The sequence below is a fragment of the Papaver somniferum genome, chromosome 1, assembly GCF_003573695.1.
Source record: "Papaver somniferum cultivar HN1 chromosome 1, ASM357369v1, whole genome shotgun sequence".
Lineage (NCBI taxonomy): Eukaryota > Viridiplantae > Streptophyta > Magnoliopsida > Ranunculales > Papaveraceae > Papaver > Papaver somniferum.
The window spans coordinates 84,783,230-84,809,524 of record NC_039358.1 but is presented as its reverse complement, the minus strand read 5'-3'; the positions used below and the strand labels follow the sequence as shown (position 1 = coordinate 84,809,524).

The window sequence follows — 26,295 nt, the reverse complement described above, 5'->3', positions numbered from 1 at the left end:
ATTGATTGAACTACGCACAACCTGTGATATTTCAATTATATATAAAATATAATGCGGAAAAGAAATAACATAGATACCAGAAGTTTTGTTAACGAGGAAACCGCAAATGCAAAAAACTGCGGGACCTGGTCCAGATTTGAACACCACACTGTATTAAGCCGCTACAGACTCTAGCCTACTACAAGTTAACTTCGGATTGGAATGTAGTTGAGCCCTAACAAATCTCACACTGATTAAGGTACAGTCGCGTTCCTCACGTCTTTGAATCCCAACAGGACTCTAAGCACTTGATTCCCTTAGATGATCTCACCCACAACTAAGAGTTGCTACGACCCAAAGTCGAAGACTTGATAAACAAATCTGTCTCACACAGAAAAGTCTATTGAACATATAAATTTGTATCTCACAGAAATACCTACGAGTTTTTGTTCCGTCTTTTGAGAAATAAAGGTGAACAGGAACCAATTGATATAACGGTCTTATATTCCCGAAGAACAACCTAGTAATATCAATCACCTCACAATAACTTAACTGTATGGTAGCGGAACAAGATATTGTGGAACCACAGAGAATGAGACGAAGAGCTTTGTGATTGATTTTTATATCTTACCTATCGGAGATAAATCTCGAGCAAATCTTATAGAAGATAGTACTCAATACGATAGAACAAAGTAAGATCAGAACACGCAACTAAAGAGAAAATAAGGGGGTTTGGCTTCAGAATCCCAATGATTTCTTTAAGTCGTTAACCTATAATGGTTTTAGGAAAAACCTAGGTTAAAGGAGAATCGACTCTAGTTGCAACTAGTATCACACAGGAGGTGTAGGGATTAGGTTCCCCAGTTGCTAGAGTTCTCCCTTATATAGTCTTCAAATCAGGGTTTGCAATCAATATTACCTTGGTAACAAAGCATTCAATATTCACCGTTAGATGAAACCTGATTTAAGATTCAAGCCAATATCTTTCAACCGTTAGATGGTCTTGGATTGTTACACACAAATGAAATGTACCTTCATTTAGATATGGGTAACCGTACCTCAACGTGTACACTTAGTTGGCTCAACAATAGTTAACCGAAGTTAGCAATATGAACACTTTCATATCAACCTTGTTCATCTTAATCACAACTAGTTCAAATGACTCGAATGAAACTAGTTATAGATTTGTTCGATTTTTTATATTCTCATAGAAGTACACAAGACACAATTGAAGCAAAATCGGTTTTGATTCACTCGAACCAATTTATGAACATTATAAACACGGTTTGCAAAGATTGCATTCCATATTATATAAATGTATTTGTTCATGAGTATGTAAACATGTTTAACCGATTTTAGAACTTAACTCACTCAAGTATGCAAACGGGTACGCACACCTAAGTTCCCGGACTTGGTCTTGTTCGCCAGTATGCAAGCGGGCATACATACTGTCGTTCATGACCGAACTCAGTTGAAATTAGTACGCATACGGGTATGCATACCATAGTTCCCGGACTTCAACTGTTGAATCAGTTCGCATACGGGTATGCATACTAAATTCCTGGACTTGGAATACACTTGCAACTGTTGAATCAACATGCATCCTATATTTCCCGGACTTCAACTATTGAATCAGTACGCATACGTGTATGCATATTAAATTTCCGGACTTGGAATACACTTGCAACAGTTAGCATACAAGTACGCATATTGTTTTATATCCAATCAATGGTTAATGGTTCTAAATGCCCATTTTAATCATTAAAACATTCTTGGAAGACGAGAATAGCTGTCTCACACAAACTATTAGCTTCAAAGTAATTTTCAAGTGATCAAATGATTAATACGAAACATTCTGAGTCTACATCAAATTGTCGTCTCACACAAATCATATAAGATGTTACCAGGCGATCTTCACATGATCATCTTTTGACTTTCGTCAAGAATAAAAGATGAACTTGGTTAAAGCGAAAGCTTACCAACACATATTTCGAGAAATATGTAAGTGAATTAAACTCAACTCGAAATATCAAATGTGTATAATGTAAAGTCTATATAGCTATACGACTTTTGTCTCAATAAGAGATATAATAGAATAGATTTCTGAGTAATAGATGAATTCAAGTCTCCACATACTTTTTGTTGATGGAGTTCCATAAGCTCCCCTTAGTAGTTCTTCGTCTTCAATCGATGAACGTCGTGAAGTCTAAAACTCAACTACACATTTTATCTTAATCCGAGACATAGCTATAAGTAGACTATAAATCAAGAATTATAGTTTTGACAACTAAACTTGACAAACAAGCTTGAGATAGCAACGCTTGCGAGTTCGACCGAGCATTGCTCTAACAAAAACCATTAACTCGCCACCTGTGATACGTACAAGTTTACTGCAAAAGATATACAAAATGAGACCTGGGAGAATGTACTTCATACAATCTTTACATGGACTCAGTAACACTCCAAGTACAACCAATGTCAATGTTTTCCTTTAGTAAAGCCTCATATATGGGAGTGAGCCTAGTGTTGAAAATTTTATCTTCAAACTAAAATAATAAAACACAAAATATAAATCAAAAATGATCTAGAAGGAATTCAGATAAACATGTGTACAACAATGTACACATTAAGGAAATCCATGTGTACAACAATGTACACATAGTTGTACAATCACAAATAAAACATGTGTACAAGTATGTACACATCAAGCAAATCCATGTGTACAACAATGTATATAGATAAACATGTATACAAGGGAAGATGTACACATCAAAAAAAAATAATGAATGAAACCCTAAACATTAAACTCACCGTATCGCATCAAGAAGAGCAAAAGCAGGCAACTTTTTGATATCAACAATCCAGTTGTTAAATGACTCAGAAAGAGTTGAAGAGTGAGTAGTATATCTGCATACAAGGAAAAATGCATTTTTCCATTTCTCCTTTGGAATAGTCCTGATATAATTAGCAACATGTCCACATCCAATTGCATGCATGCCCCGCAAAGCTTCTTCAAAGTTAGCTGTTGTGTAAGAGTAAACAGCTTTGTAAAACAAATCAATAACGACCTTGGAATTTGCATCACATGATCCAATAGGAAGATTGTACTAGATGTGGTATGAACCAGGAAATACTTTTGGAATGTCCTACAAAAGTCCTTCTCCACGATCACTAAGGAAAACAATCTGACGACCATCGACCACTTGTTTAAGATTCTCCAGAAACCAAAACCAATTTTCTTTCTTTTCAGCGGAAACAAGAGCAAAAGCATATGGGTAAAAACCGTTGTTTCCATTGACACATGTTGCAGCTATCAAAGCACCCCTGAATCTACCAGTAAGGAAAGTAGCGTCCAAGTAAATCATGGGCCTAGGATACCTATAGTATGCTTGCAGGCACCGAAACATATGAAAATCCTCTAAAATCTTCTGGTTGCATGATCAACTTCAAACTTCACATAGCTATCAGGATTAGTTTCCTCAATGGCTTTGACATACCAAGCTAAATTTCTATACGATTTCTCGTCATCACCAAACTGTTGTTCAAATACGGCTTCTTTCCCTCTACGGCCATGGTGATACTTAATATTGGACCCATAAGTCTTTTTAAAAAGTGACATGATCTGATTGGGTTTTAAACTAGGATCCCGCCGTATATTGTCAGCGATCAAATGCTTGACTAACTTGGTTGTCACCGCAGGACTCTTGAACCTCAAACCAACACCACAACAGCAAAAACAAAGCTGGAATAAGTAATGCGTCCACCACAATGTACACCTAATCAGATCTTAAAATCAACACCACATATGCAGAAAGAAGACACAGACCAAGCAAGAATATGTAATTTACACCACAATGTGCACCTAAAAAGCCTACAACAAGTAATGTGCACCACACAGTACACCTAAAACAAGTCTACATATATAAGGTGCACAACTATGTACACCACTATGGACATACACATAAAAAGCCTAAAAATAAGTACCGTGGATCACAAAAAGAAGAATTAGTAATGTGGACTAATATGAACGCCACTAACCTGTGAAGAACATTAAAACCTTTCAGCACGAACCAAGAAATGTCACCATTCACAGGCCCAAAGTGAATCCTCCAAGAACAACCATCTTCTTGGCACTTTTCAGTAAAACGAGTCTTGTCATTTTAAGAATACTAATCTTATAACCAGTAACCATCTTGTACTTATCAACAGCAAGTCTAACCGCTTTAACGCCACCCATAAATTCTCTACAATCTTGTCAAAAATATAAATCCATTCATCACAAATCAGAGGCTTGGCCTTGTCCGCATCATGATATACCACCCTTACAAGCTTAGGACTTTCAGTTACACAAGAATTTGCAGTATATAACCAGAATTAGTGCTACAACTAGACGTAGAACGAGAAGTATGCTTCAGAATCACGTCAACATTCAAATAGAAATCTTCATTGTTAATAACAATAACAAAAGCAATTAAATCTTGCAGTTGTATATCACCTTGTACAAAAAATATTTGATCATTATTCATATATCTCAAACGTATACTCCCAGGAAACAAAGATCTTCACTGTTTCAAAATTCTTCAATTCATCTACGATGCTCTAAATATTAACACGAAAAGCAGCAGAATGCTCACCATGACTCAAAATAGCATGAATAACCTTCTCATACATATTTGATACCTCTACATATTACAAAAGAAGTAATAATAAACATTTGAAGCTTCAAATCACAATTTCAGATTTGAACAACCTAAAACGTAAACAGTGTACAGGAAAGTACACATTTAACCGTAGCCAAACATCAAATAACAATAAACCTAAATCAAATACTTCATTAATTAATCGAAGATATAAGCTAATCTTAATGAAACCATAAGTCTACGATCAAATATCAGTTCGATTTCATATCAATCATCATAACACAAAAAATGAAAAATCAAAAAACAATAATCAAAATCGTTTAACGAAAATCAAAAGCTAAGAAATAACAATATCAAATCAATATAATACAACAATAAGATATAACAAATCGTATTCATATCATAAACTCAAAAAAAAAAAAAGATCGTAATCAAATCAGAAAAAAAAATAAAAAAAAATAAAAGATTCAAAGTAACCTGAAGTTGAATTATGTTGCAGAAATAATAAATTCTGAATCCGAATCAACCAAAACCTCTCTGAATCCGTTAAATCGAATCCAAAATTTATTTCAGAATCTCTCTCTCTCTCTCTCAATCTTTCGTGAATTCAACTATGAGATCCTTGAAAATCGATTTCAGAACACTTCCACCAAATCTGAGAGTAACCGAAGTTAAATTCTGTTGAAGAAACGATTAAATCCACAAAATCCTCTCCGAGACAGTTAAATCGCCTGTTAAAATTATCTCTGGCCTGCTCCCTCTATTGAATTCATATCTCACATCCACAAATATCGAAGTCAAAACACTGAAAATATATATGGAATCAGTTCAAGGGTATTAAGGGTATAATAGAAATTCGGAAAATCGGGAATCGACGAGCTTTTGGACTAACTCGTCAATATTTGGACTAACCTGTTGGACGCGGGGATATTTGGACTAGAGAGTCTCGGGCTTCATATGAGTGGATTAAAACGTCCAAAGCCCGCTCAAAATGGGATTAAACGATAATTTCTACTTGGAGACATGCGAACGAGCACCCAGACAGAACTAGATGGTCCCTCATCAAAAATAACACCTTTTTAACCCGCTCATACTATTTTTAAAAAGTCACTAAATTTATACAATACTATATTGATGCCTAACACCTTCGCTAATCTTTTACTGTTTTTTACTCGGACTTCCCAAAGAAGGTAAGGTTCAGTGCATGCGCCAAAGATCAAGTACTTCGGTTCTGTCTTTAGCTTGGTTGGTGATGCTGTACAAACTTCCTTGTGAATTTGCTGGGGAAGTGGAAAGAATTTGAATACCCAGGTTCTCAGTTCATTCCTGTTAGTGGAATAACTTACTATATTGTTGCCCCATCAAGGTAGAAATTACATTCTTACTGTACTTTTTATTATTTAACATGTTTGTTGCCATTAGGGAATACCTTGGAAACAAATACATGTACATATGGAAATTATGTTAGGTTTAAGAAAATTGATTTCTAGTAGAAGTCGAGTAAATGGAAATCGGAAATAATGAATTTTATTTAGTCATTGATGCAATTATGTCAGAATGAAATACTCATTTCCTTTACTGAGAAATATGATTTGTTTCGCTGTAGCTGGTTAGGTTTTTTTGATGTTATATAAGAATATGTAGATAGTTTACTGTGAAATGCTTAACATGTTCGTTGGTTGTTAGGGATACCTGAAAACCATATGTATTCATTTCCTTGGTTAAGAAACATGGTTTGTTTTGCTGCAGCTGGTTAGGTTTTTTGATGTTATGCAAGAATATATAAATAATTTTCTGTGAAATGGATACTTTAACAGGTTCGTTTGTTGTAGCTAAAACATTATTATATAATATATACAGTTTGTTTTGTTCGAGAAAAAAACGAAAAAAATATTGTTCGTACAATAAAAAAAACCTTCCTCGCACCGCATACACTGGCCATTTATCCCAATCTGCCTCATAAGTCATGGCCAAAATTTCCACAACGACATACAATACCAATTTGTAACATTCTCTCTCAAATCGCTCTGTAATCAAATTTTATTTAGACACTCAAAATATGCACCATGACCTTTATTTTGGCAGTGTGATCCAAGATTTTTTTATCCCGTCCTAAAGTTTTTGAAGTGTCTGATACCTATAATTATACTCCCTCCGTCTCAAATTAGATGAGCTAGTTGGTTTTAAATTTTGTCCCAAAATAGATGAGCTATTTCACTAATCAAGGGGTATTTCTAAAACTACTTTTTTAATTGATTATTGTTACTATAAGAAATTAGTATAATTTGATGGCCATGTTTATATTCGTTGTGTAGATGTTTTAAAATGCTTTTCAACGTTATAAAATTTACGAAAAATCGTGGTATGAGATAAATCATTTTTAGGTTTTACTAGTTATTATCTATAAGGGTATAAGTATAAAAAATATTTAAATATACTCCTCTTCCCTCCTTGCCTTAAGAATTATGCAAACTACAACTAGCTCATTTAATTTGGGACGAAAGAAGTACTTAGAAACATCCGGATGACCTAAGTGACCCAAGATAATGCAAATGGTAACAAAATCTCTTCTGGTTTTCGAAGGAAAAAAAATGCACTGCACGTCACAGCGCGACCAAATGTTACATTGACAGACATGTGGCTACGCTCATCATTTTTAGGTTTTACTAGTTATTATCTATAAGGGTATAAGTATAAAAAATATTTAAATATACTCCTCTTACCTCCTTGCCTTAATCATTTTTAGGTTTTACTAGTTATTATCTATAAGGGTATAAGTATAAAAAATATTTAAATATACTCCTTTTCCCTCCTTGCCTTAAGAATTATGCAAACTACAACTAGCTCATTTAATTTGGGACGAAAGAAGTAATTAGAAACATCTGGATGACCTAAGTGACCCAAGATAATGCAAATGGTAACAAAATCTCTTCTGGTTTTCGAAGGAAAAAAAATGCACTGCACGTCACAGCGCGACCAAATGTTACATTGACAGACACGTGGCTACGCTCATCCTCGTAGAAACTAAAAAGTTGGAGAAAAAATATGAACAATTGATTGGGGTCCCCGGAAAATAATTAGGGGCCTCACCAAATTTATACCCACTCCATTTATGTTAGGGGGTTCCAAAATGCAGTGAAATACTATTTTGCACTTCATTAATAATAAAACTTTAAACTCTATTCATCCTTAGCCCCAAGCCTCTATTTCATTTTCATCTTTTAACAAAGAAAACGGAATCTCTTCTCCCCCTCTCTCAACTATCTCACTGACGACACGAAGAAAAAAATAATCAGTTACCGTTAAAGGGTCGTTAACCCGAAAATCCTAAAGGCTAACGATTTTTCATATGCATGTAGAGACTATGAAAAATCGTTAGGATATATGAGGAGGGAGATAACGACCCTAATTATGATTTTTCATTTTTTTTTTGGCTCCAAATTAGAGTCGTTACCAAAACATAGAAACATATAACGATCCTTTACGAACTATCTCATCTTAGAAGTTAATGACTCCATGTGAAAAAAAAAAAAGACGGTGCCCCAAGTAATAAGGGTCGTCAAGAAGTGATTTTGCTACAAAGAGCTTTGAAACTAACGACCAAAGTGCTTGGAAGCTAACGACTAAAGAACTCTTCGAAGCTAACGACCAAAATGCTTAGAAGCTAACAAGCTAACGACCCTTTATTATAAAGATCTTTGTATTTAACAAGCTACCGACCCTTTGCTATGAAGATCTTTGTAGCTAACAAGCTAACGAGCCTTTATATTAGAATTAATTGTCCATTACCGATCCTTGTTGGAGTCATTAACTTTGAGGGTCGTTAATGTGAATTTTTTTAGATGACGACCTTTGCTAGAATCGTCAGTGTTCATCATATTACTATGACGATTTTTCATAATCTGGAAAAGTTGCAGGTTTGAGTTGTTAACGGAGGTATCAATTAATCGACGACTTTCTAACTTAGGACGGTTCGATTTTAATCTAACCATAGTAATTAACTTAACTAATTATTAACACTAACGATCTAGGAATAATTTAGTCATTATTATTTTTTGGATAAGGGATAACCCCAATTAGATTTTGATGATTTTTTTTGTCTTGTAGTGTGAGTTCCAACTATTTTCCGGGGCCCCAATTTTGCCTAGAAAAATATGAGCACTAGCGGTGTTGTGTGCCGCGTGTTAATATAGTTTCTCGTTTAAACCAAAACGTATTGAATGTAAGAAATAGAGATCCGAACACTTGTTATCTTGTGTTAGGTCAGTGCTTTCTAGAGCCTGACAAGTTAAACGGTCAGTTTGACAATTGACAGCTCATACAGCGCCTCACAATTTGAATTTCATTTTTATACAAACACAGAAAGTATCCCGCTCTACCAACATTTTTAAAACCCCATTTACTCTCTCTCTCTCCTAATTTCTCTTTCTCTGTCTCTCTCTTTTTTTTCCTTTCAGAGAACAAACGAAGAAAGATCAAACTTCCTTTCTAGGTTATCATGGCAACCAATATAGGGATGATGGATCCTGCTTATTTTGTTGGTAGAAATGAGATCCTGGCTTGGATCAACTCTACTCTCCATCTTAATATCTCCAAAGTTGAAGAGGTAGTTTTTTTTTAACCCTAAAACCTTAGAATGTTTGATCTCATGTCTATTAAAATTTCCTGTTTTGATTGTTGTTGTTTATTCTAAAATTGGATGAGTTTTTGATATATGTAGGCTGCTTCTGGAGCAATTCACTGTCAATTGATGGATTCAGTACATCCAGGGATTGTGCCTATGCACAAGGTTAATTTTGATGCAAAGAATGAGTATGATATGATCAACAATTATAAAGTTCTTCAAGATGTTTTCAATAAACTCAAGATAAACAAGGTTTGTCTATCTCTTTTATGTATTCTTATACTTCTGTACTCCGTATTTCGGTTTTCTAGGAATTTGGGTTTACATATTTACTCTTCATTTTTGATGTGTGTAGAACATTGAGGTGAGCAAGCTGGTGAAGAAAAGACCTCTTGATAACTTAGAGTTTATGCAGTGGATGAAAAGATACTGTGATTCTGTTAGTGGTGGAACTATGATGAACAGGTAATCCAAATAATTCTCTTCACTTATAGGGTTTACTTACTTGTTGGGAGTGCCCTTTTTAGCTCCCTTTACTAGTTGTTTGCATATTTTTGACGTTTAATTAGAATGTTTGTTCTTTTAAATCGGATGATTTCGATTTTGCTTTTATCTAATTTGTCAATTGAATATGTCCAAGTGATTTAACAACATTTTAAAAGCCATTTGAATTTTGGAAGTTTCAGAATTAGTCTCCGAATCAGTAATAGCTATTTGAAATTGATTCATTGCCCCACTATGTTTAATCTTCAGTTGTTAAAGAAATGATATTTAGAAGTTTTGATACTTGAAATGAATGTATTCTACAATTGAAAGCAGTTTCCTCATGGGAAACGTGTTTATGATGGTTTGCTTCCCTACAAAACACTTGTTACGCGTAATTTGATTCTCAATTTTGTGTGCATTGAACTCATATGATTCTGACTATTGATCAATTTCAGTTTTGGAGAACCTCAGTAAATTTGCAATTAGTTCCCTCTTGAAAATGTGTTTATATTGGTTTGCCACCCTAACAGGGACAGGAAAACCGCTTATTATGCCTAATTGATTCACAATTTTTGTGTCAATTGATCTCGGTTGAGTCTGACTATTTATGATTTCTGTTTTCCGGGAACTATGAATTTGAGTACAGCTACAAGCCCTTGGAAAGAAGGGAAGCTTGTAAAGGTGGAAAGGAAGTTGGTAAGAGGACTGCACAGACCCACCAAGCATCAACTAGACCCTCTACGGCTCCCTCAAAATCCCAGTCCTCTCACAACACCCGAAGGAATGATGGATCTTCCAACAATACGAATCCAACTGTTAAGCTGGCCAGACCCACCTCCAGTGACGGCCCTGCTTATGATGAAAAGGTGATATTAGTTGATTGATGTGAAAATTGATTTGTAGGTTACTTCAGTGACTTTCAGATGGTTGTGATTCTAATATTAAACCACTGCAGATTACAGAGCTGAAACTGTCAGTGGATAGTCTTGAGAAAGAGAGGGATTTCTACTTTGCAAAGTTGAGGGACATTGAGCTTCTTTGCCAGTGTCCTGAGATTGAAGACTTACCTGTAAGTTGTTTCTTTTGTTGATTATTAGTTGCTTATAAAACTCCACAATACAGTTATTAACTCCCAATACCTACAGGTTGTTGGTGCAATACAGAGAATACTTTATGCTGCAGATGAAAGCACCTCAGTGGTGGCTGAGGCTCAAGCCATGATATCTCAGCAACAGAAGCAACTCAAGCCCTTGAGTCCTATTTTAGAGGTGTCAGACGAAAAACCAAAGTCAGACACTCAGAAGAGAAAGAATATATTGACTATTGAGGTCGACAATGTTGCTAACTCAGCGTTATCACCAAGACAAAGGATATCAGATGCTTCTGATGTTCACTGCAGTGGCTCTCCACTTATGTCATATTGATCAACACCCTGTAATCGGGGTTGAACTATTGTTTTCTTTTCATAAAATATTAATGGTGTGGTGAATTAGGTTTACATATGTTCATTTTGTTAGTTTGTTTTCCCATCTTGGGAAGCCCATATGCCAGTTAGAGCTAGGATGTGGTTCTTCTCTATTCCTTTTTACTTGTATGTGAAACTAGTAGGTTGCTATTATACTAAGACAACATATTTCCTATAAATTTTGCTAGTGCTAGCTATGGTTTCTCTGGGCAGTAATCGAAATTTAAAAACTAATGTTGCTTTCTTGGACTGCCCATAGAATCAATAGGTGTTCTCTATGAAGGCTGTTTTCGTTTTCCAAGGGTGCTAAGGGAATTCTCACTTCCACACTGCAATCTGAGTTGTAAAAATTTAAATTTCTTTCTAGGATGATATAAGCTTTACGGTACAGTAATTTTCAACTTTACCACTATATTGGAAACACATCTCTGCTATCTTTTATTGTTTTAGCAGATACATGGTCATTTCATTTAGTATATTGCTTCTCACCTCAAGACAAGAAGTTGAGTCCAAAATCATGCGAGTCATTTTCTATGAAGTCAGATCTATTTTTTATTTTGCATATAGCCATCTCTTTTTACCCTCTTTGTTTTCTCATCATCAGTCACCAGCTCACTAGAAACAGTCAGTTGAGAAGATGGAGAGAGTTATGCTGTTGTCTTTCTCATGTTTACTGCTACTGTCTCTTGCCGGGTTAGTGAAACCAACAGAACAAGTTGTCCATGGATTTAGATCGTTAAATTCGGTCATTGAAAAGAACATATTTGTTCTAGCTGGACAGAGTAACATGTCTGGTAGAGGAGGAGTTGTGAATCAGACATGGGACAGAATCGTTCCTCCAGAGTGTCAACCGAATCCATCCATTCTCAGATTCAATTCACAACTCAAATGGGAAAAAGCTCGAGAACCTCTCCACTTCGACATCGATGTGACTCAAACTTGTGGGATCGGTCCTGGTATGTCATTTGCTAATACCATCAGAGACTTGGATCCCAGCATTGGAATTGTCGGATTGGTTCCATGTGCAGTTGGTGGCTATCATGGAACAAAGATAAGTGAGTGGGAACAAGGAACTTCTCTTTACAATCAGCTAATCGAACGAACTAAATCGTCTGTAACGAAAGGCGGCAAGATTCGGGCAATTCTTTGGTTCCAAGGTGAAAGTGATACGGTTACATCAGAAGATGCTGAGATGTATAGTAAGAAGTTGAAAAAACTCATCTTGAATTTGCGTGCTGATCTTCAATTGCCTCAGCTCCCATTCATTCAGGTTCATACATTCTCTCATTATCCTCTTTATCATTTGTTTTTTAAGGTAGGATAATTTGGGACTAAATTACTGCAGTAAAATAGTCGCATGAAGTTAAACACCGGGTCTTCTTATAATTGTTGTCGTCGGTGGTTTTCATTGGGGAAAACAATAGCATGTGAAAAGCTTTTGTTTTCTTCTACTGAGGATAACAGTTTCTAGATAGCGCCGTGGTGGGGGTATTATTCGTTATGGGTGCCTCTTTCATTGAAGTTAAGATTATGAGATGGATGTCCCCGGTGTCGAACCGAGTCGGACAGTTTTTATCTGATCCAGTAGTCTTCAAGATTTACCGGTTGTATCGATCTTCTTCTTCATTTGAAGTTCTCATGGACATAAATGTTAATGCTCGCAGGTAGCACTGGCATCAGGTCAAGGACATTTCCTCGGAACTGTGAGGAAATCTCAGCTGGAACTAAACTTACCGAATGTCCGGTGTGTTGATGCGTATGGAGTTCCACTGTCAACAGACTACGTCCACTTGACAACACCAGCTGAAGTTCGAGTAGGCAAACTCTTAGCAAAGGCATTTCACTCCTTCAACAGCGCTTGAGACACATCGAGGAGGCGTAGGGGTCCATTTGGGTGGCTGTTGATTTACGTTTGGACAAACAATCTTCCTTAAATTCCAATATATCCTAAATTAAGACATTAATTGCATCATGTATCCCACTCTGATATCTTTCTTAAATTAATGAAATAACATTCTCCTCTTGGATCAGATCTCTGTGTTACCATTTATATGTCATTATTCCAAAATCCAGCTGCACAAATTTGCTTTTATATCCCCAAAATCCTAAAAATAAAAGTACAATTAAAAACCTTCCCTTTACAAAAGATTGGTTGCTTTCAGCCATGTGCAGCTAAGCTATTCAAAAAGGGTACTTCACAACCACTCAAGGAACAATTAATCATTCAAAACTACTTTCACTTTCGCACAGAGAGAGAATTCCAAGAATGTTTTCTCTTTGGTACTCTCAGTTTCTGCTTCTTCTTTTGGCTTACACTGGATCTCTTTCGTCGGCAGAATTATTAGTTGGCGCCGATGGGTCGAGATCGTTGCAGGACAAGAATATATTCATATTAGCAGGGCAGAGCAATATGGCAGGGAGAGGAGGTGTTGTTAATGATGTTTGGGATGGAGTTATTCCGGCTGAATGCGAACCAAACCAGTCAATTATCAGATTCAATTCACACCGTAAATGGGTCGAAGCGCAAGAACCGTTGCACGTAGATATCGATTTCAATAAGACTTGTGGTGTTGGTCCTGGTATGGCATTTGCAAATACACTTTTACAGATGGATTCCAGTAATATTGGAGTTATTGGTTTCGTTCCTTGTGCTGTTGGTGGAACAAATATTAGTGAGTGGTCTCAGGGAGCTCCGTTGTATAATCTCTTCATAAGGCGCTCTAAGAAATCGTTATTGGAAGGTGGAAGGATAAGGGCTGTTCTTTGGTATCAAGGGGAAAGTGATACAGTTCATCAAAAAGATGCTGAATCTTATGGACATAATTTGAAGAAATTCATATCGAATGTTCGCCAAGATCTTCATCTTCCCATGCTCCCTTTCATTCAGGTAATTACAATTCTATGAGCTGAACTCCATAACTTACACAATTGTGTTGACAATTAAGGGTCTTGTTTAATGTTCAGGTTGCTTTGGCGTCAGGGGAAGGGCCGTTCGTAGGAATCGTAAGGAAAGCTCAGCTGGAGATAGATTTACCGAATGTTTGGACCATTGATGCCGATGGACTCCCAGTCGGGCCAGATGGTTTGCATCTCACAACTGAAGCTCAAGTCCGTCTCGGACAGATGTTAGCGGAGGCGTTTTTCACGAGGACTGTTCAACAAAGACGTCCCATCAGCAGCCATGCTTCAAAGAGAAACCGCTAGTTTCTTTGATATGTAAATTTGGAGCCATTCATTTCACTTACAAGCCATTGTGCTGTTAAACTATTTTTGTGGGGGACATGGAATTATTCAGAATGACCAGCAATTCTTGGATTCAAATATTAATCAAAACACTTGAAAACTATCTTGAAAATAGCGTGGGATTGTCAATGACACTGTTAGATAGTGGAATAACGTGTCGGCTAGATTGCCACTGTGGTACGGACATTTTGAGTTTGGAAAAATTAAAATCTTCTTTATCCCAAAATTTCCTAACAAGTTTGGAAAAATCATGCAGTATCTCTATTCTTTCTTTTAATGCAGAATGATGATGATGTAGAAGAAATTCAATATCCCATTAAATGCAGTTTAGATTGGGGAAGAAAAAACATTAATGATAGAATTCCAACTCCTTTTCGTTTTTCTCGGCCATTTCCTCGTCGCAGGATTTCTTCTTGTTACTCTTATTTTATTTTTTCTCGAAGCAGCATCTTGTTATTATTAGCCCCAAATCCCTATTTTACCCTCAATCAATCCTTAATTAGATCTATATCCTTAAATCTAATATTCTAGATTCAGGTTCTCTGGATATGGTATTAATCAAATCCATAATCTCAGTCATTAAATATAACAGTGATGTCTTAAGTTTGGAAGAAAAGACGACGAATAAGGAAATTGCAGAAAGAAAAAAAAAGGAAAAAAAAAAGGAATATGTTTCCTTCACTTGCATCATGTACTCTTAGATTGATGTATTTCATTTGGGTTTTCTCAAAATTTCAATAGGGTCATGTATTTTCGTGGATCATTAACCAATTTAACTTGATTGCAGCGGATTAGCCTCTTTTAATTTATCCTAAAATTCTTAAGTTCTTGATGACTTAGAGAAAGAAAAATGATTTTCATGATTTTTTCTATGTACGGAAAGAATGAATCGATGAGACAAAAGATGGGAATAAAAAGAAGAGGAGGTAATTTGATAGAGAGAAAAGTAAATAATAATGCCACATAGGAGGTACGAAAAGAAGGAATCACGTGAGTTTGTGAGAGCTATGCTTGCCACATAATCTTGGACGGAGACTAGGGCGGTATATGAGACTCATAAAAGCATTTCCGTAATTGTTAATCTAAAAAATACTTTTGCTAACACAGAATAACTAACTTAAAATCTTCAGATCCTTTACGAGATCCTCTAGTTTCAGAGGATCTATTAGCGGATGCCTGTCTAACTACAACTCATCCTTACAATGTCTTTCTACATTCCCGTTGGAGAAGAAATTTTGATAAAAAGTGATTAAATCCTATGTGGCCTTAAAACATTGGAGATGCTCTTAGTTTAAAGTTACAATACAACGATGCTTCTAAATTAACTGCGTAAATAACAATAATAAAACCGCCAAACCCAAATATACCCTTAAAAAGAGGGAAATGAGGAACCTTTTTTTTGGAGAATTGTGGGTCCCAAACTGAATGTCATGGGACCCAGCTGAAAAATTACGTGAGAGGTAGTTTTAGTGTTGTTTGTTTTCACCGTTCATCAAACATTTTCTGTTAAAATTAAAAGTTTTGACTGTCCAAAAACAAATTCAATGCCTAACACAATGCCAGAGTCTATGCCCATCTAGTCTACCAAATAGAATGTTTCATCATCTTAAAAAAAATCATTTCCCAACTCACTTCTCTCCAAAGAAATTTTCGTTTAGGCTCCAAAGAGATTTGCGATTAGAAAACTAGTCTGGAAACTAACCAAGGGCCAATACAAAGAGATTTCTGGTTTGGGATGGATGAGGAAACTAATGGCCTATCTTAGTAGCTTGGGCTTCCTTTTCTATAAACCCACCCGCATTGGTGGTTAAGGCTTTAGGGTCTAGTTGTCAACAACCTTGCTAATTAGGAAGACTAGCTTGTAATATCCTCTTAAATCCCACTGTTTTCTGGGTTATGGTTCTGACAGTCGAATGGTTTAGAAAATGTAGATATGGTCTAGATACCAGATAACCAAGAATATTGGAGAGTGTTCTGAGCCAAATATGGATACATTACATCTGAAGAGTTGGTAAAGGATTCACTATACACATTTAAGAGAACATACAGAATCCTGCCATTGAATCTCTTTATCAGAACAAATCCACCCAAGTGACATCTACTTTGTCAACCACCTTATAGACAATGAAACTCAAAACTGGAACATCAATCTTCTTTATACTCGTTTCCCCATCTCTGTGGTATCTGTAATCACCTTAATCCATATAACCACAATGGGTCTGATCATATTAGATGGATCTTTGATCCATCAGGGATCTTTAGAATTCAATCCATATACAAAAAAATAACAAATTATTAGGAACCACTAGCTCTGATTAGAGGAAAATCTGGGACATGAATTGGTTCCCCAGAGCCAAACTCTTTGCTTACCATACAATCAACATAATGACTACCACAACAACGTAATGATTACGAAACTCTTATTAGATTCATTAATATTCCTAATGTGTGTGCTCTTTGCAACCAAAGTAATAAACTCTTGATAAGTAATTTTTCTTCTTCGTTGAACTCCCTAAATTCCTTTAGTCTAAACTCAGTAGTTGAGTTGTTGATAAGTACTTTTTGGTGTTTATATCCATCATTAACTAAACCCCAAGTGTTAAAGTCACAGGATTGAAGGAAAGATACCATTGTCATTTTCTGTAACCATTGGAGGATCATAGCCATTAACAACGCGAATCCATGATTGAAAATCACGCGCTTGAAGAAAGGCACGCACAGTAATTTTCCACCATAAGTAATTCGAGCCATCGAAGACTGGCGGTACGTTTATAGAGATAGAACTTCTGTCCATAGAGTCAAATTGCTACAAACACAGACTTATGAGGTCTTAGCGTGTTTGCCTGCTCTGATACCAATTGAAAAAGCGTGTGTATAACAACCACACCCAATATTTCATTCGGCAATCTGTATGGACTAACTCTAATATAATTCCAAGAGAATCAACTAGACAGTCAGACTCAATCAAGGAAAGACATCCAAGAGTTATATCTCTTTCTCAAATCAATCATCATATTTACAAGAATGAATCTGTGAACTGATTAGTATGAGAATAACTTGGACGGTACCAAAGACCAATGTTCAAGTGTTAATCAATTTCAATCAACAACCAAAGGTTGGATTTACCAATTAATTGATTGAACTACACATAACCTGTGATATTTCAATTATATAAACAAATATAATGCCGGAAAAGAAATAATACAAACACCAGAAATTTTGTCAACGAGGAAACCGCAAATGTATTAAGCCTAGTCCAGATTTGAACACCACACTGTATTAAGCCGCTACAGACATTAGACTACTACAAGTTAACTTCGGACTGGAATGTAGTTGAGCCCTAACCAAGTCTCACACTGATTAAGGTATAGTCGCGTTCCTTACGTCTCTGAATCCCAGCAGGACTCTACGCACTTGATTCCCTTAGCTGATCCCATCCACATCTAAGAGTTGCTACGACCCAAGGTCAAAGACTTTATAAACAAATCCGTCTCGCACATATAAATTCTGATAGATAAATTTGTCTCCCATAGAAGTACCTATGAAGTTTTATTCCGTCTTTTGATAAATCACGGTGAACAGGAACCAATTGATAATCCGGTCTTATATTCCCGAAGAACATCCTAGAAATATCAATCACCTCACAATAACTTAACTATATGGTAGTAGAATAAGTAAGATCAGAACACGCAACTACAGAGAAAATAGTTGGGTTTGGCTTCAGAATCCCAATGAAGTCTTTGAGTCGTTAACCTATAATGGTTTTAGGGAAAACCTAGGTTAAAGGAGAATCGACTCTAGTCACAACTAGTATCACACAGAAGTGTGTGGATTAGGTTTTCATCTAACTTAGCTCTGATTTGAAACAAAGCAATCAATATTCACCGTTAGATGAAAACATGATTTAAGATTCAAGCTAAGTTTCCTTAAAACCAGAGCAATATCTCTCCACAGTTAAATGGTTTTAGCTTGTTATACACAAATGAAATATACCTTCATTTAGATATGGGTAACCGTACCTAAATGTGTATATTGAGTTGGCTCAATAACAGTTAACCGAAGTTATCCATATGAACACTTTTGTATTAACCACATTCATCTAACACTTCCAGATCAAATGATAATCAAATGAATCTAATTGTGTTACTCGTAGAGTTGTTCAATTGTTTATATTCTCATAGAAGTATACAAGACACAATTGAAGCAAAATCAGATTTGATTCATGATTGTACAAAGTACTTATTCAAGAATCAATTCATGAACATTAAGCCACGGTTTGCAAAGATTGCATTCCTTAATTTATTAATGTATTTGTTCATGAGTATGAAATCATACTAAACCGATTTTAGAACTTTAACCACTTAGTACTTAAGTTTCGGACTTTGGTCTTGTCCGAGTGTTCGTAAACCGATATGCATATTGTCGTCCCAGACCTAACTCAGGTAGAACCATTCGCACACATACTTGGTTCCCGGATATTAGCAGTTAAAACTGTTCGCATACTGGTATGCAAACTTGGTTCCCGGACCTGAATCATACTATAAAATTTTGCATACTGGTATGCATACTATGCTATATCCAGACAAAGGTTAATTGTTCTAAACTCCCATTTCAAGCATTGAAACATCCTTAGAAGACGACAATAGCTGTCTCACACAAACTATTAGCTTATAAGTAATTTTCAAGTGATTGAATGATCAATACGAAACATTCCGAGTCGACATCAAATGAGATCAAGGGATGTATATCACTAATAGCTATCTCACACAAACTATTAGTTTTATGTTGGTCTATGGATGTATATCTTGTAAACTAGCTTTCCTTTTTTTAAAAGGATGATGAAGCACACAGTTTAATGAAGTTGAGATTTGGTAATGAACATCTCCCCAAAAATATGTATGCAGAGTTTTGGTTCAGTAGTTCTCTCTTTCCTGGCAGAAGAGGGAGATAAAGGTACACAGACTAAATTTACTAGTCTTTTCAACAATTTTTATCTCAATTCTATTTATATTTGATTAAGCAAGACCAGCTTACTTAAATAGGTGAGCCGCTAGTGTCCATTGACACCGTCGGAATGTCGATTCTTCTGAATTTCTAACATATACCTCTTAGTTGAGCTAAATTATGTGTTTATCTGCAGAGGTTCAAGATTGCTTTATTCTTTTTTATTTTTAATATAGTGCATATGTAACTTATATTGGATATTGTCATCAGTTTACTTGATTAATTTAGTAGTTAAGTTTTAGAGTTACAGGCAGTATTATTAGGAAAATCTACTAGTAGACCTTAGATTACAGTGATGAGCATCAAGTGAAATCATCATAAACTGCAATGAACTTTCATGTGATGGATTTATGTTGGTCTATGGTGGAGATTTGGAGAGTATAATTTTTTGTTTGATGGTGGAGATTTGGTTTACCAGAAACAGAGTTGTATTTGAGGCTATTGCTTCTTCAATTCCTCAGGTAAGGAACAGAGTCTTGCATTCTTGCATTTGACTCGTGACCGCAGATTCAGGATGAAGGGAAACATGTGAAATTCAATCTATGACTTACTGATTTTGAATATCTTTGATATTAGTTGTAAAAGTGCTAAGCCATCAGTGTTGTAGAGTGTTCTTTTAATTTTCCCTCTCCTGGTACTATTCTTCTATGCTGTGACGGAGCTGCTATAGGAAATCCTGGACTTTCAGGATATGGTTTTTTATGCATAAATGAAATCGGTGATTTTTTTTGGTGCTGAGGCTGGTGGTTTAGACGTGGCTACCAACTTCATTGCAGAAGTTATTGCAGTTATGGAAGCATTAGAATGAGCAGTGGTGAATGGGTTTACTAGGATCTTCCTGCAATCTGACTCTTAAGGTAGTCATTTGTGTTTTCTGCTTTGATAGTCTGCCTTACATTGTATATGCTAGATAGTCTAGATTAATAAGTTTGTTGTTATTCTTTGCAGTTCAGATATGGATTCCGTGATACCAATTTCTCTGCAAATAAGCAGGCTAAAAGGGAGTTATGTTAGCCAGTTGACAGGTTGAAAGCTCTACTAGACCTCCTTTCTTATCAAGGTTGGGGTGGCCTGAAAACAAATACTTTAGATTCTGTTAAGTTGTGTGCTTTATATCCTTTGGGCTTATTTTTTTGGTTTCCTTCCTGGTTGTTATTCTGTTTCTTTTGGTTTATAAAATTTAATGACTTGGCAAACAGATGAGTTATGTTGGTCTATGGATGTATATCTTGAAAGCTAGTTTTCTTTACCTCAAAAGGGTGATGAAGCATGCAGTACAGGTTGAGATTTGGTAATGAATGTTTTCCCAAAAATCATGAAAGCAGAATTCTGGTTCGGTATTTTTTTATTTATCTCTTTTCTGGCACAAGTGGGATGAAAGGTACACAGACTGAATTTACTAATCTTTTCTATAGTTTTCGTCTTAATTCTATTTAAATTTGCTTAAGCCAGACCAGCTAATTTAATTATATGATCCGCCAGTGGTTGCAGACTTGCAATTACTCGGACAAATGATTTTCAATTGCCACCAACTCCTTTATTCGACCACAACCCAACTAAAATTATTTGTTGTTTGGAAAAAAGACTATTTTAACCTGGCCAAATTGGGGTATACCCGGATTAATTGGATTATACCCATTTTGTACCCAACCATAATAGAGGGTTAAGGGATGTCTAATATGTGTAAAGTTACCTAATTACCCTTCTCCTAATAATAACCAAAACCACCCCTTTTGGGTTTTAGATCAAAACCTTATTAATTTCTTTCCTTCTCCTTCATCATCAATCTAATGATCAATTCCTTTCTCCTACTCTATATTTCATCATTTTCAAATGAAAAAATATAGTCGATTATGATTTTTTTTATTGTCGATTAATCCTTTCAAACTCATTCTAGTACTTTGTTTTGTTATTTGAATGACAAATTAGATCAGAAAATTTGAAATTGTTGAATTGTAGTTACAAAATCGGCATGGTATTTTTTTGTCGAGCATGCCGACTTTTCATATTTATTTTTAGTCGGCAAGGTTATAAGATGAATAACATGCCGACTTTTCAAAGAGTTTTTGTTTCTGAAAGTAATATTTACAGGGTCGGCACGGTATTCATCCTTATACCTTGTCGACTACAGTTTAGTCGGCAAGGTTATGAAATTAAAACCTTGCCGACTAATTATGCATTTGTAACACCTTTTTCTGTATGTCAAAAATCCTATAGTCGGCAAGGTATTTTTTGTGACCTTGCCGACTATAAGGTAGCCGGCAAGGTAAAAAATCAATAAGATGCCGACTAGTGAAACATTTACAACAGTCTCCTGTGTGTCAAAAATAATAAAGTCGGCATCTTCTTCATTCATCGACCTTGCCGGCCGGATATGGTCGGCATGTTATTCATCCGTAGACCTTGCCGGCCAGATATAGTCGGCATGTTCTTCATTCGTCGACCCTGCCGACTTTTCATAGTTTCAGAACTGAAAGTGTTGATTTGTTATTTAATTTTGAGTATGATTTCACACATCAGCTTTGCAATCTCCTTTTTAGAAGTGTTTGGATAGTAGGTTTTCATTTCCGTTGCAAAAAAAAATTCTCAAAACAATTTTTTTTTATCAAATATCTTCCCACATGAGTTCAATCAAAAACAAAATTTGATAACTTAAGAACGCGAAATTGGGGGATAAAAAAACTAATTGGGGGATAGAAGAAAAAGACAAAAACTGGATCCAAATATCAAATCAGGATCACCCCTTATCTAAGTATTTTTTTTAAATCCTAATCTACCTCTCACTAATCAGGTTTAGTGGTTAATAATTAGTAAAAATCTTAAGTATTTGTTAAATGATCAGTGTGTATTTGTATTTGGGTGAATGAGATGAGAGTAGAAAGATGGAAAAAAAATTTGAGAGGAAACTTTTTTTGGTGAAAGTGGAGGAAAATTGTGAAGAGAGGATTGCTGCTAAGAGGTTGAAAATTTAATTTTTTTTTTCTTTGAATCCACCATTGTTGCAGCTGAAATAGCTCGGTGTCGGCATTGTATTCAACCGAAAAAACCGTTTCGGCATTTGTTGGAAATTTTCATAAATGTTTGCCACTATCCGGGGAGGTCTGGGGGGCGTAACCCCTCCCGGGAGACAAAGTCTCGTTACAAAATTTTCTGGTTTTGATCTTCAAACCCTAAATTTTTTGGTTTTAATCAGTCCAATTCCGGCACAGTCAGTTAATTCTCGAGCATGCCGGTACCTATGCCGTCATATTATGTTGCTTAAATTTCTATGCCGGCACATGATGAAAAGTATCCAGGAAACTTCAAATTCTTTCACTTGACTACCGGCATTGATAAATTTCTATCGAGCATGTCGGCACTCAGTTCCGGCATTGAATGTTAGTTACCAAGTATGCCGGCACCATTTTCCGGCATGGTCTTCATCAATTCCGGCATGATATTCATCACTTCCGGCGATGTATTTTTTTTTATTTCCGACATGGTCTTCATCACTACCGGCATGCTCTTCATCTATGCCGGCATGGTCTTCATCACTACCGGCATGGTCTTCATCTATGCCGGCATTGGTCTTCATCATTTCCGGCATGGTCTTCATCACTACCGGCATGGTCCTCATCGCTTCCGAATGATAAATCAAAAAAAAATCGTTTTCAAGGGAGTGGGGAAATGGGGAAAATTTAAAAGGGAAGAGAATTTGAAAGGGAGTGGGAAAAATTTAGAGTTTGAAAGGGAGTGGGGAAAACTCTAATTTGAAAGGGAGTGGGATAAAGGGGGATATGATTTTGTTTTTAGATTTTAAGTTTTTTAATTTTTATTTTGAGCAAAGGGTATTTTGGTATTTTCATACCCAAAAGTTACCCCTTAACACACACCATGGGTTGGGGGAAGTAATCTATATCCCCCAATTTCGCGTTCTAACTTAAATTCATAAGTTTTAATCTACTTGATTAATTCATCGAAACTCAATTAATTAACTTAATCATAATTTTTAGTGTTAATTAAACAATGGTATATTAGCCATTTAAAAAATATAAGGTTAAGGGGTGACTTGTTTTACTTCAAAATGATCTGGATTTTGTCTCATTAGGTAAACCCCAATTAATTTGAATATACCCCAATCAAGCCAGGTAATTTAACGATCAAATTTAAAACTCAATAGCTCACAATTTTAATTGGATTGAAATCAGATAAAATAGTTGGTGGCCATTGGTAATGGTGGCACGTCTGCGTGACTAAAAAGTGGTGGTAATTTAGGATTATGATACAAGTAGGATGAAGAGATGAACAATACAATAAAAGGGTAAAATTAACCAAGAAGTTGCTTCACTGAGCTATTTTTTTTTAAGCAAAGCCCTTCAAAAAGGCAGACAGTCTACCTCAACTGCTGGGGATAGCCAAATAGGAGAACAAGACTGGTACAAATAGGCAAGCCAATGGCAAGAAACAACATAAGAAAAATAAAAGACAGCAAAGGGAAATAAAAAGATAGATACTACTGTTCCAGATTGCTACTAAACAATAGGGAACATCATCAAGGACTAAGGGGGCTTCATCCACGACCAAACAAATTGTCAGCACTACAAACCAACTGTAGGAGAACAATCCAAACCACACGATAATTCTATCAAGATAGGTAAATGCCTGGCCGACTTGAGGGTAACAAAAGATTGCACACCACAGAGAAAACGACGCACAACATACCGCTCCCAAGCCCTCTGAGGAGTTCTGGCTTAAAGGAAAAGTGTCACGCTTCTCATCAGAAGAATGATAGTAATAATAATGTTGTAAATCCGAAGAATTGCAGCTAAGAACATAAACATCAGCAACAGAATCATCCCCGGGATAAATTGAAGAAAGAACCACAACGTTGCAATTAACACCAAACAAGTAGCTAAGAAAGACACCAAGAAGTAATGCAATTACATACTCAATCCACATCCAAGCAATCCCCTTGCGACCATCAACAGATATATGTACTTACTGCCCAAGCCCTCGCCGAATGAGTAAAATGGCTTAAAGGTCTAACATGGAGGTATATCAAATAAAAGTGCAAACTGAAATCTTGTAAACAATCACAAGTGTTTAAGATACCAGACTGATTGTTGGGGAAGTACATAGCTAAAAGACCCTCCAAATCCTCCCAGAATGAGAATAGAATCCATATAAACATCCAAACAGACCAACTGTACCTAGTACTAGAAAACTCCTCATACCCATGCCATATATAAGAATTTTCATCCCAAACTCCCAAAGGTGTAGACTGACTACAGATTCTAGTAGAACTATAATCACCCATGGAGAAGAGATCCCAGCCAGCATACTTATCTTCAAAGGATGTCAAACAGTCAGTATTGCACTCTAAAAGAGCAACGGAAGATAAACCATTCAAGTCCCGAGAGAACAGATATAAATCTAGTTTGATCTGCCTTGAAGAATTAACCTTAATGATGTTTAGCTTGTGGAAAGCTCTGAAGGTACACATAAGTGTTCGTCCCTGCCTTACAATTTGATCCAAGCCACAACAATCTTCAACGTGCTGCTCATTTACTTTATCATCCCCACAGGAGTGCACACAATATTTATACCTCCGAAACATTTCTAGCCAGTAGTAAGCTTCATCCAAGCATCTACACAGGGAATCAGAAAGCGAAAACCATAGACCAACTTCACCCTCCAATATAATAATACAAATTTCCTCATTCATTCTAAGAGCCAGACTGCTAAAGCACTTCCACTCTCGATAGAACAACTAGAGATCAAGTCTAATTTGTTTATAGATGACCACATTTTTGTCAGCACAATAAAGGTAATAACGATAGGCATTTTCAAGGATAAAACCGATCTTCAGAGACCAACCAGCACCTCTACAGTAAGTATCGCGCAGATCATTTGACTTGTCCACCTCATACAGATATGTTAGATAGCTGGTCTTTAGAGAAAGCATTCTAGATAAATGCCAATCTCTTTCTCTTTCAATAGTCTCATAAAGGTAAACACATCGATGAGCTAGGCCAAGGGTTATCATACCTAAGTAGGTTATCACAGAAAGTTGAGTGTTTGAACCCTTATCACCTGGTTCAATCAAGTATGAAACAAGGCGAGAATGTTTCATGTTTGAACATATAAATTTACCAACCATCCAGCAAAAATTACCTACCTCGTAAGAATAAGCTATGTAACTAGGCTTCAATGATATTATCCCCAATGAATGACAAAACCTTTCCATAACATCAAGCACAAATAAATAGTGGTCCCGCTGAACTTGTATCAGAGTTATGAAAACAGAACTCGTGACCTTACTTCTACAAGTGCTACCATTCCGATACAGTATAATTATCATACAAGATAACACGGGAAGGTACCATAAGATGACAAAAGAAACAACAACCCAGATAATGACGTGAGATGGGAAAAAATATTGCTGGATAAAAGAGAGATAATAGTTCAATAATGATAGCCTTTGTGCAGAAGACCAGACCACATTAGAGATCACGAGAAGAAAACAACAAAAATAAGTGTTTGTATTGTCAGATAAGATGCCAAAAATCCTGAGAGAGTTAGGGTGGGTCCTTAAAAGATTGTACTGCAAGGGGTTAACAGAATACCTTGTTTGAGTGCTTCCGTCAGGCACATCGGACAGATAAATATCATTAGTAGTTCCGACCAAAGACTTATACCAACCCTTGACTTGCTCAACCTTTGATTCTTCACAAACCGTGTATTGACTGGACAATACTCGTCGCTAACTTCATCGAGAATTAGGTCATCGTATTCATTAGCACCAGTAGCCGGAGCACAGTAACCCTCCGTATTCTCAGAAGCATAAGTCGGAAAACTGAAGAGATGAGTAACCG

General features: G+C 36.1%; 4 protein-coding genes across 4 annotated transcripts; 3 read left to right on the top strand and 1 right to left on the bottom strand.

Moving 5' to 3' along the window:
* Positions 1-2,786: 2,786 nt before the first annotated feature.
* LOC113346821 lies at positions 2,787-4,216 on the bottom strand. Its single transcript, XM_026590350.1, has 4 exons — positions 4,071-4,216; positions 3,477-3,689; positions 3,183-3,357; positions 2,787-3,086 (listed from the first exon to the last, which is right to left on the bottom strand). Exons 1-4 carry the CDS (start codon positions 4,214-4,216, stop codon positions 2,787-2,789), a joined length of 834 nt encoding a protein of 277 aa, XP_026446135.1.
* Positions 4,217-9,007: 4,791 nt separating this feature from the next.
* On the top strand, positions 9,008-11,227 carry LOC113293000 (microtubule-associated protein RP/EB family member 1C-like). The gene is made up of 6 exons (XM_026541788.1): positions 9,008-9,225; positions 9,340-9,495; positions 9,599-9,708; positions 10,376-10,595; positions 10,685-10,798; positions 10,875-11,227. The coding sequence occupies exons 1-6, from the start codon at positions 9,118-9,120 to the stop codon at positions 11,151-11,153; spliced, it is 987 nt and encodes a 328-aa protein (XP_026397573.1). The 5' UTR covers positions 9,008-9,117; the 3' UTR covers positions 11,154-11,227.
* Positions 11,228-11,718: 491 nt separating this feature from the next.
* On the top strand, positions 11,719-13,224 carry LOC113293021 (probable carbohydrate esterase At4g34215). Its single transcript, XM_026541805.1, has 2 exons — positions 11,719-12,464; positions 12,859-13,224. The coding sequence occupies exons 1-2, from the start codon at positions 11,832-11,834 to the stop codon at positions 13,054-13,056; spliced, it is 831 nt and encodes a 276-aa protein (XP_026397590.1). The 5' UTR covers positions 11,719-11,831; the 3' UTR covers positions 13,057-13,224.
* A 129-nt stretch (positions 13,225-13,353) lies between these two features.
* On the top strand, positions 13,354-14,663 carry LOC113293012 (probable carbohydrate esterase At4g34215). The gene is made up of 2 exons (XM_026541797.1): positions 13,354-14,081; positions 14,159-14,663. The coding sequence occupies exons 1-2, from the start codon at positions 13,461-13,463 to the stop codon at positions 14,396-14,398; spliced, it is 861 nt and encodes a 286-aa protein (XP_026397582.1). The 5' UTR covers positions 13,354-13,460; the 3' UTR covers positions 14,399-14,663.
* The last annotated feature ends 11,632 nt before the right edge of the window (positions 14,664-26,295 follow it).

Bases quoted from the DNA above. Each gene is read 5' to 3' on its own strand.
- LOC113293000 (XM_026541788.1), top strand. From the start codon at position 9,118: ATGGCAACCAATATAGGGATGATGGATCCTGCTTATTTTGTTGGTAGA. The intron at 10,596-10,684 runs GTGATATTAGTT...AAACCACTGCAG, and splicing joins GCCCTGCTTATGATGAAAAG to ATTACAGAGCTGAAACTGTC. The intron at 10,799-10,874 runs GTAAGTTGTTTC...CAATACCTACAG, and splicing joins CTGAGATTGAAGACTTACCT to GTTGTTGGTGCAATACAGAG.
- LOC113346821 (XM_026590350.1), bottom strand. From the start codon at position 4,216: ATGGGTGGCGTTAAAGCGGTTAGACTTGCTGTTGATAAGTACAAGATG. The intron at 3,690-4,070 runs GTGAATGGTGAC...TGTTGGTTTGAG, and splicing joins GGAGGATTCACTTTGGGCCT to GTTCAAGAGTCCTGCGGTGA. The intron at 3,087-3,182 runs GTGGTCGATGGT...TACCACATCTAG, and splicing joins TTCTGGAGAATCTTAAACAA to TACAATCTTCCTATTGGATC.
- LOC113293021 (XM_026541805.1), top strand. From the start codon at position 11,832: ATGGAGAGAGTTATGCTGTTGTCTTTCTCATGTTTACTGCTACTGTCT. The intron at 12,465-12,858 runs GTTCATACATTC...TAATGCTCGCAG, and splicing joins CTCAGCTCCCATTCATTCAG to GTAGCACTGGCATCAGGTCA.
- LOC113293012 (XM_026541797.1), top strand. From the start codon at position 13,461: ATGTTTTCTCTTTGGTACTCTCAGTTTCTGCTTCTTCTTTTGGCTTAC. The intron at 14,082-14,158 runs GTAATTACAATT...TTTAATGTTCAG, and splicing joins CCATGCTCCCTTTCATTCAG to GTTGCTTTGGCGTCAGGGGA.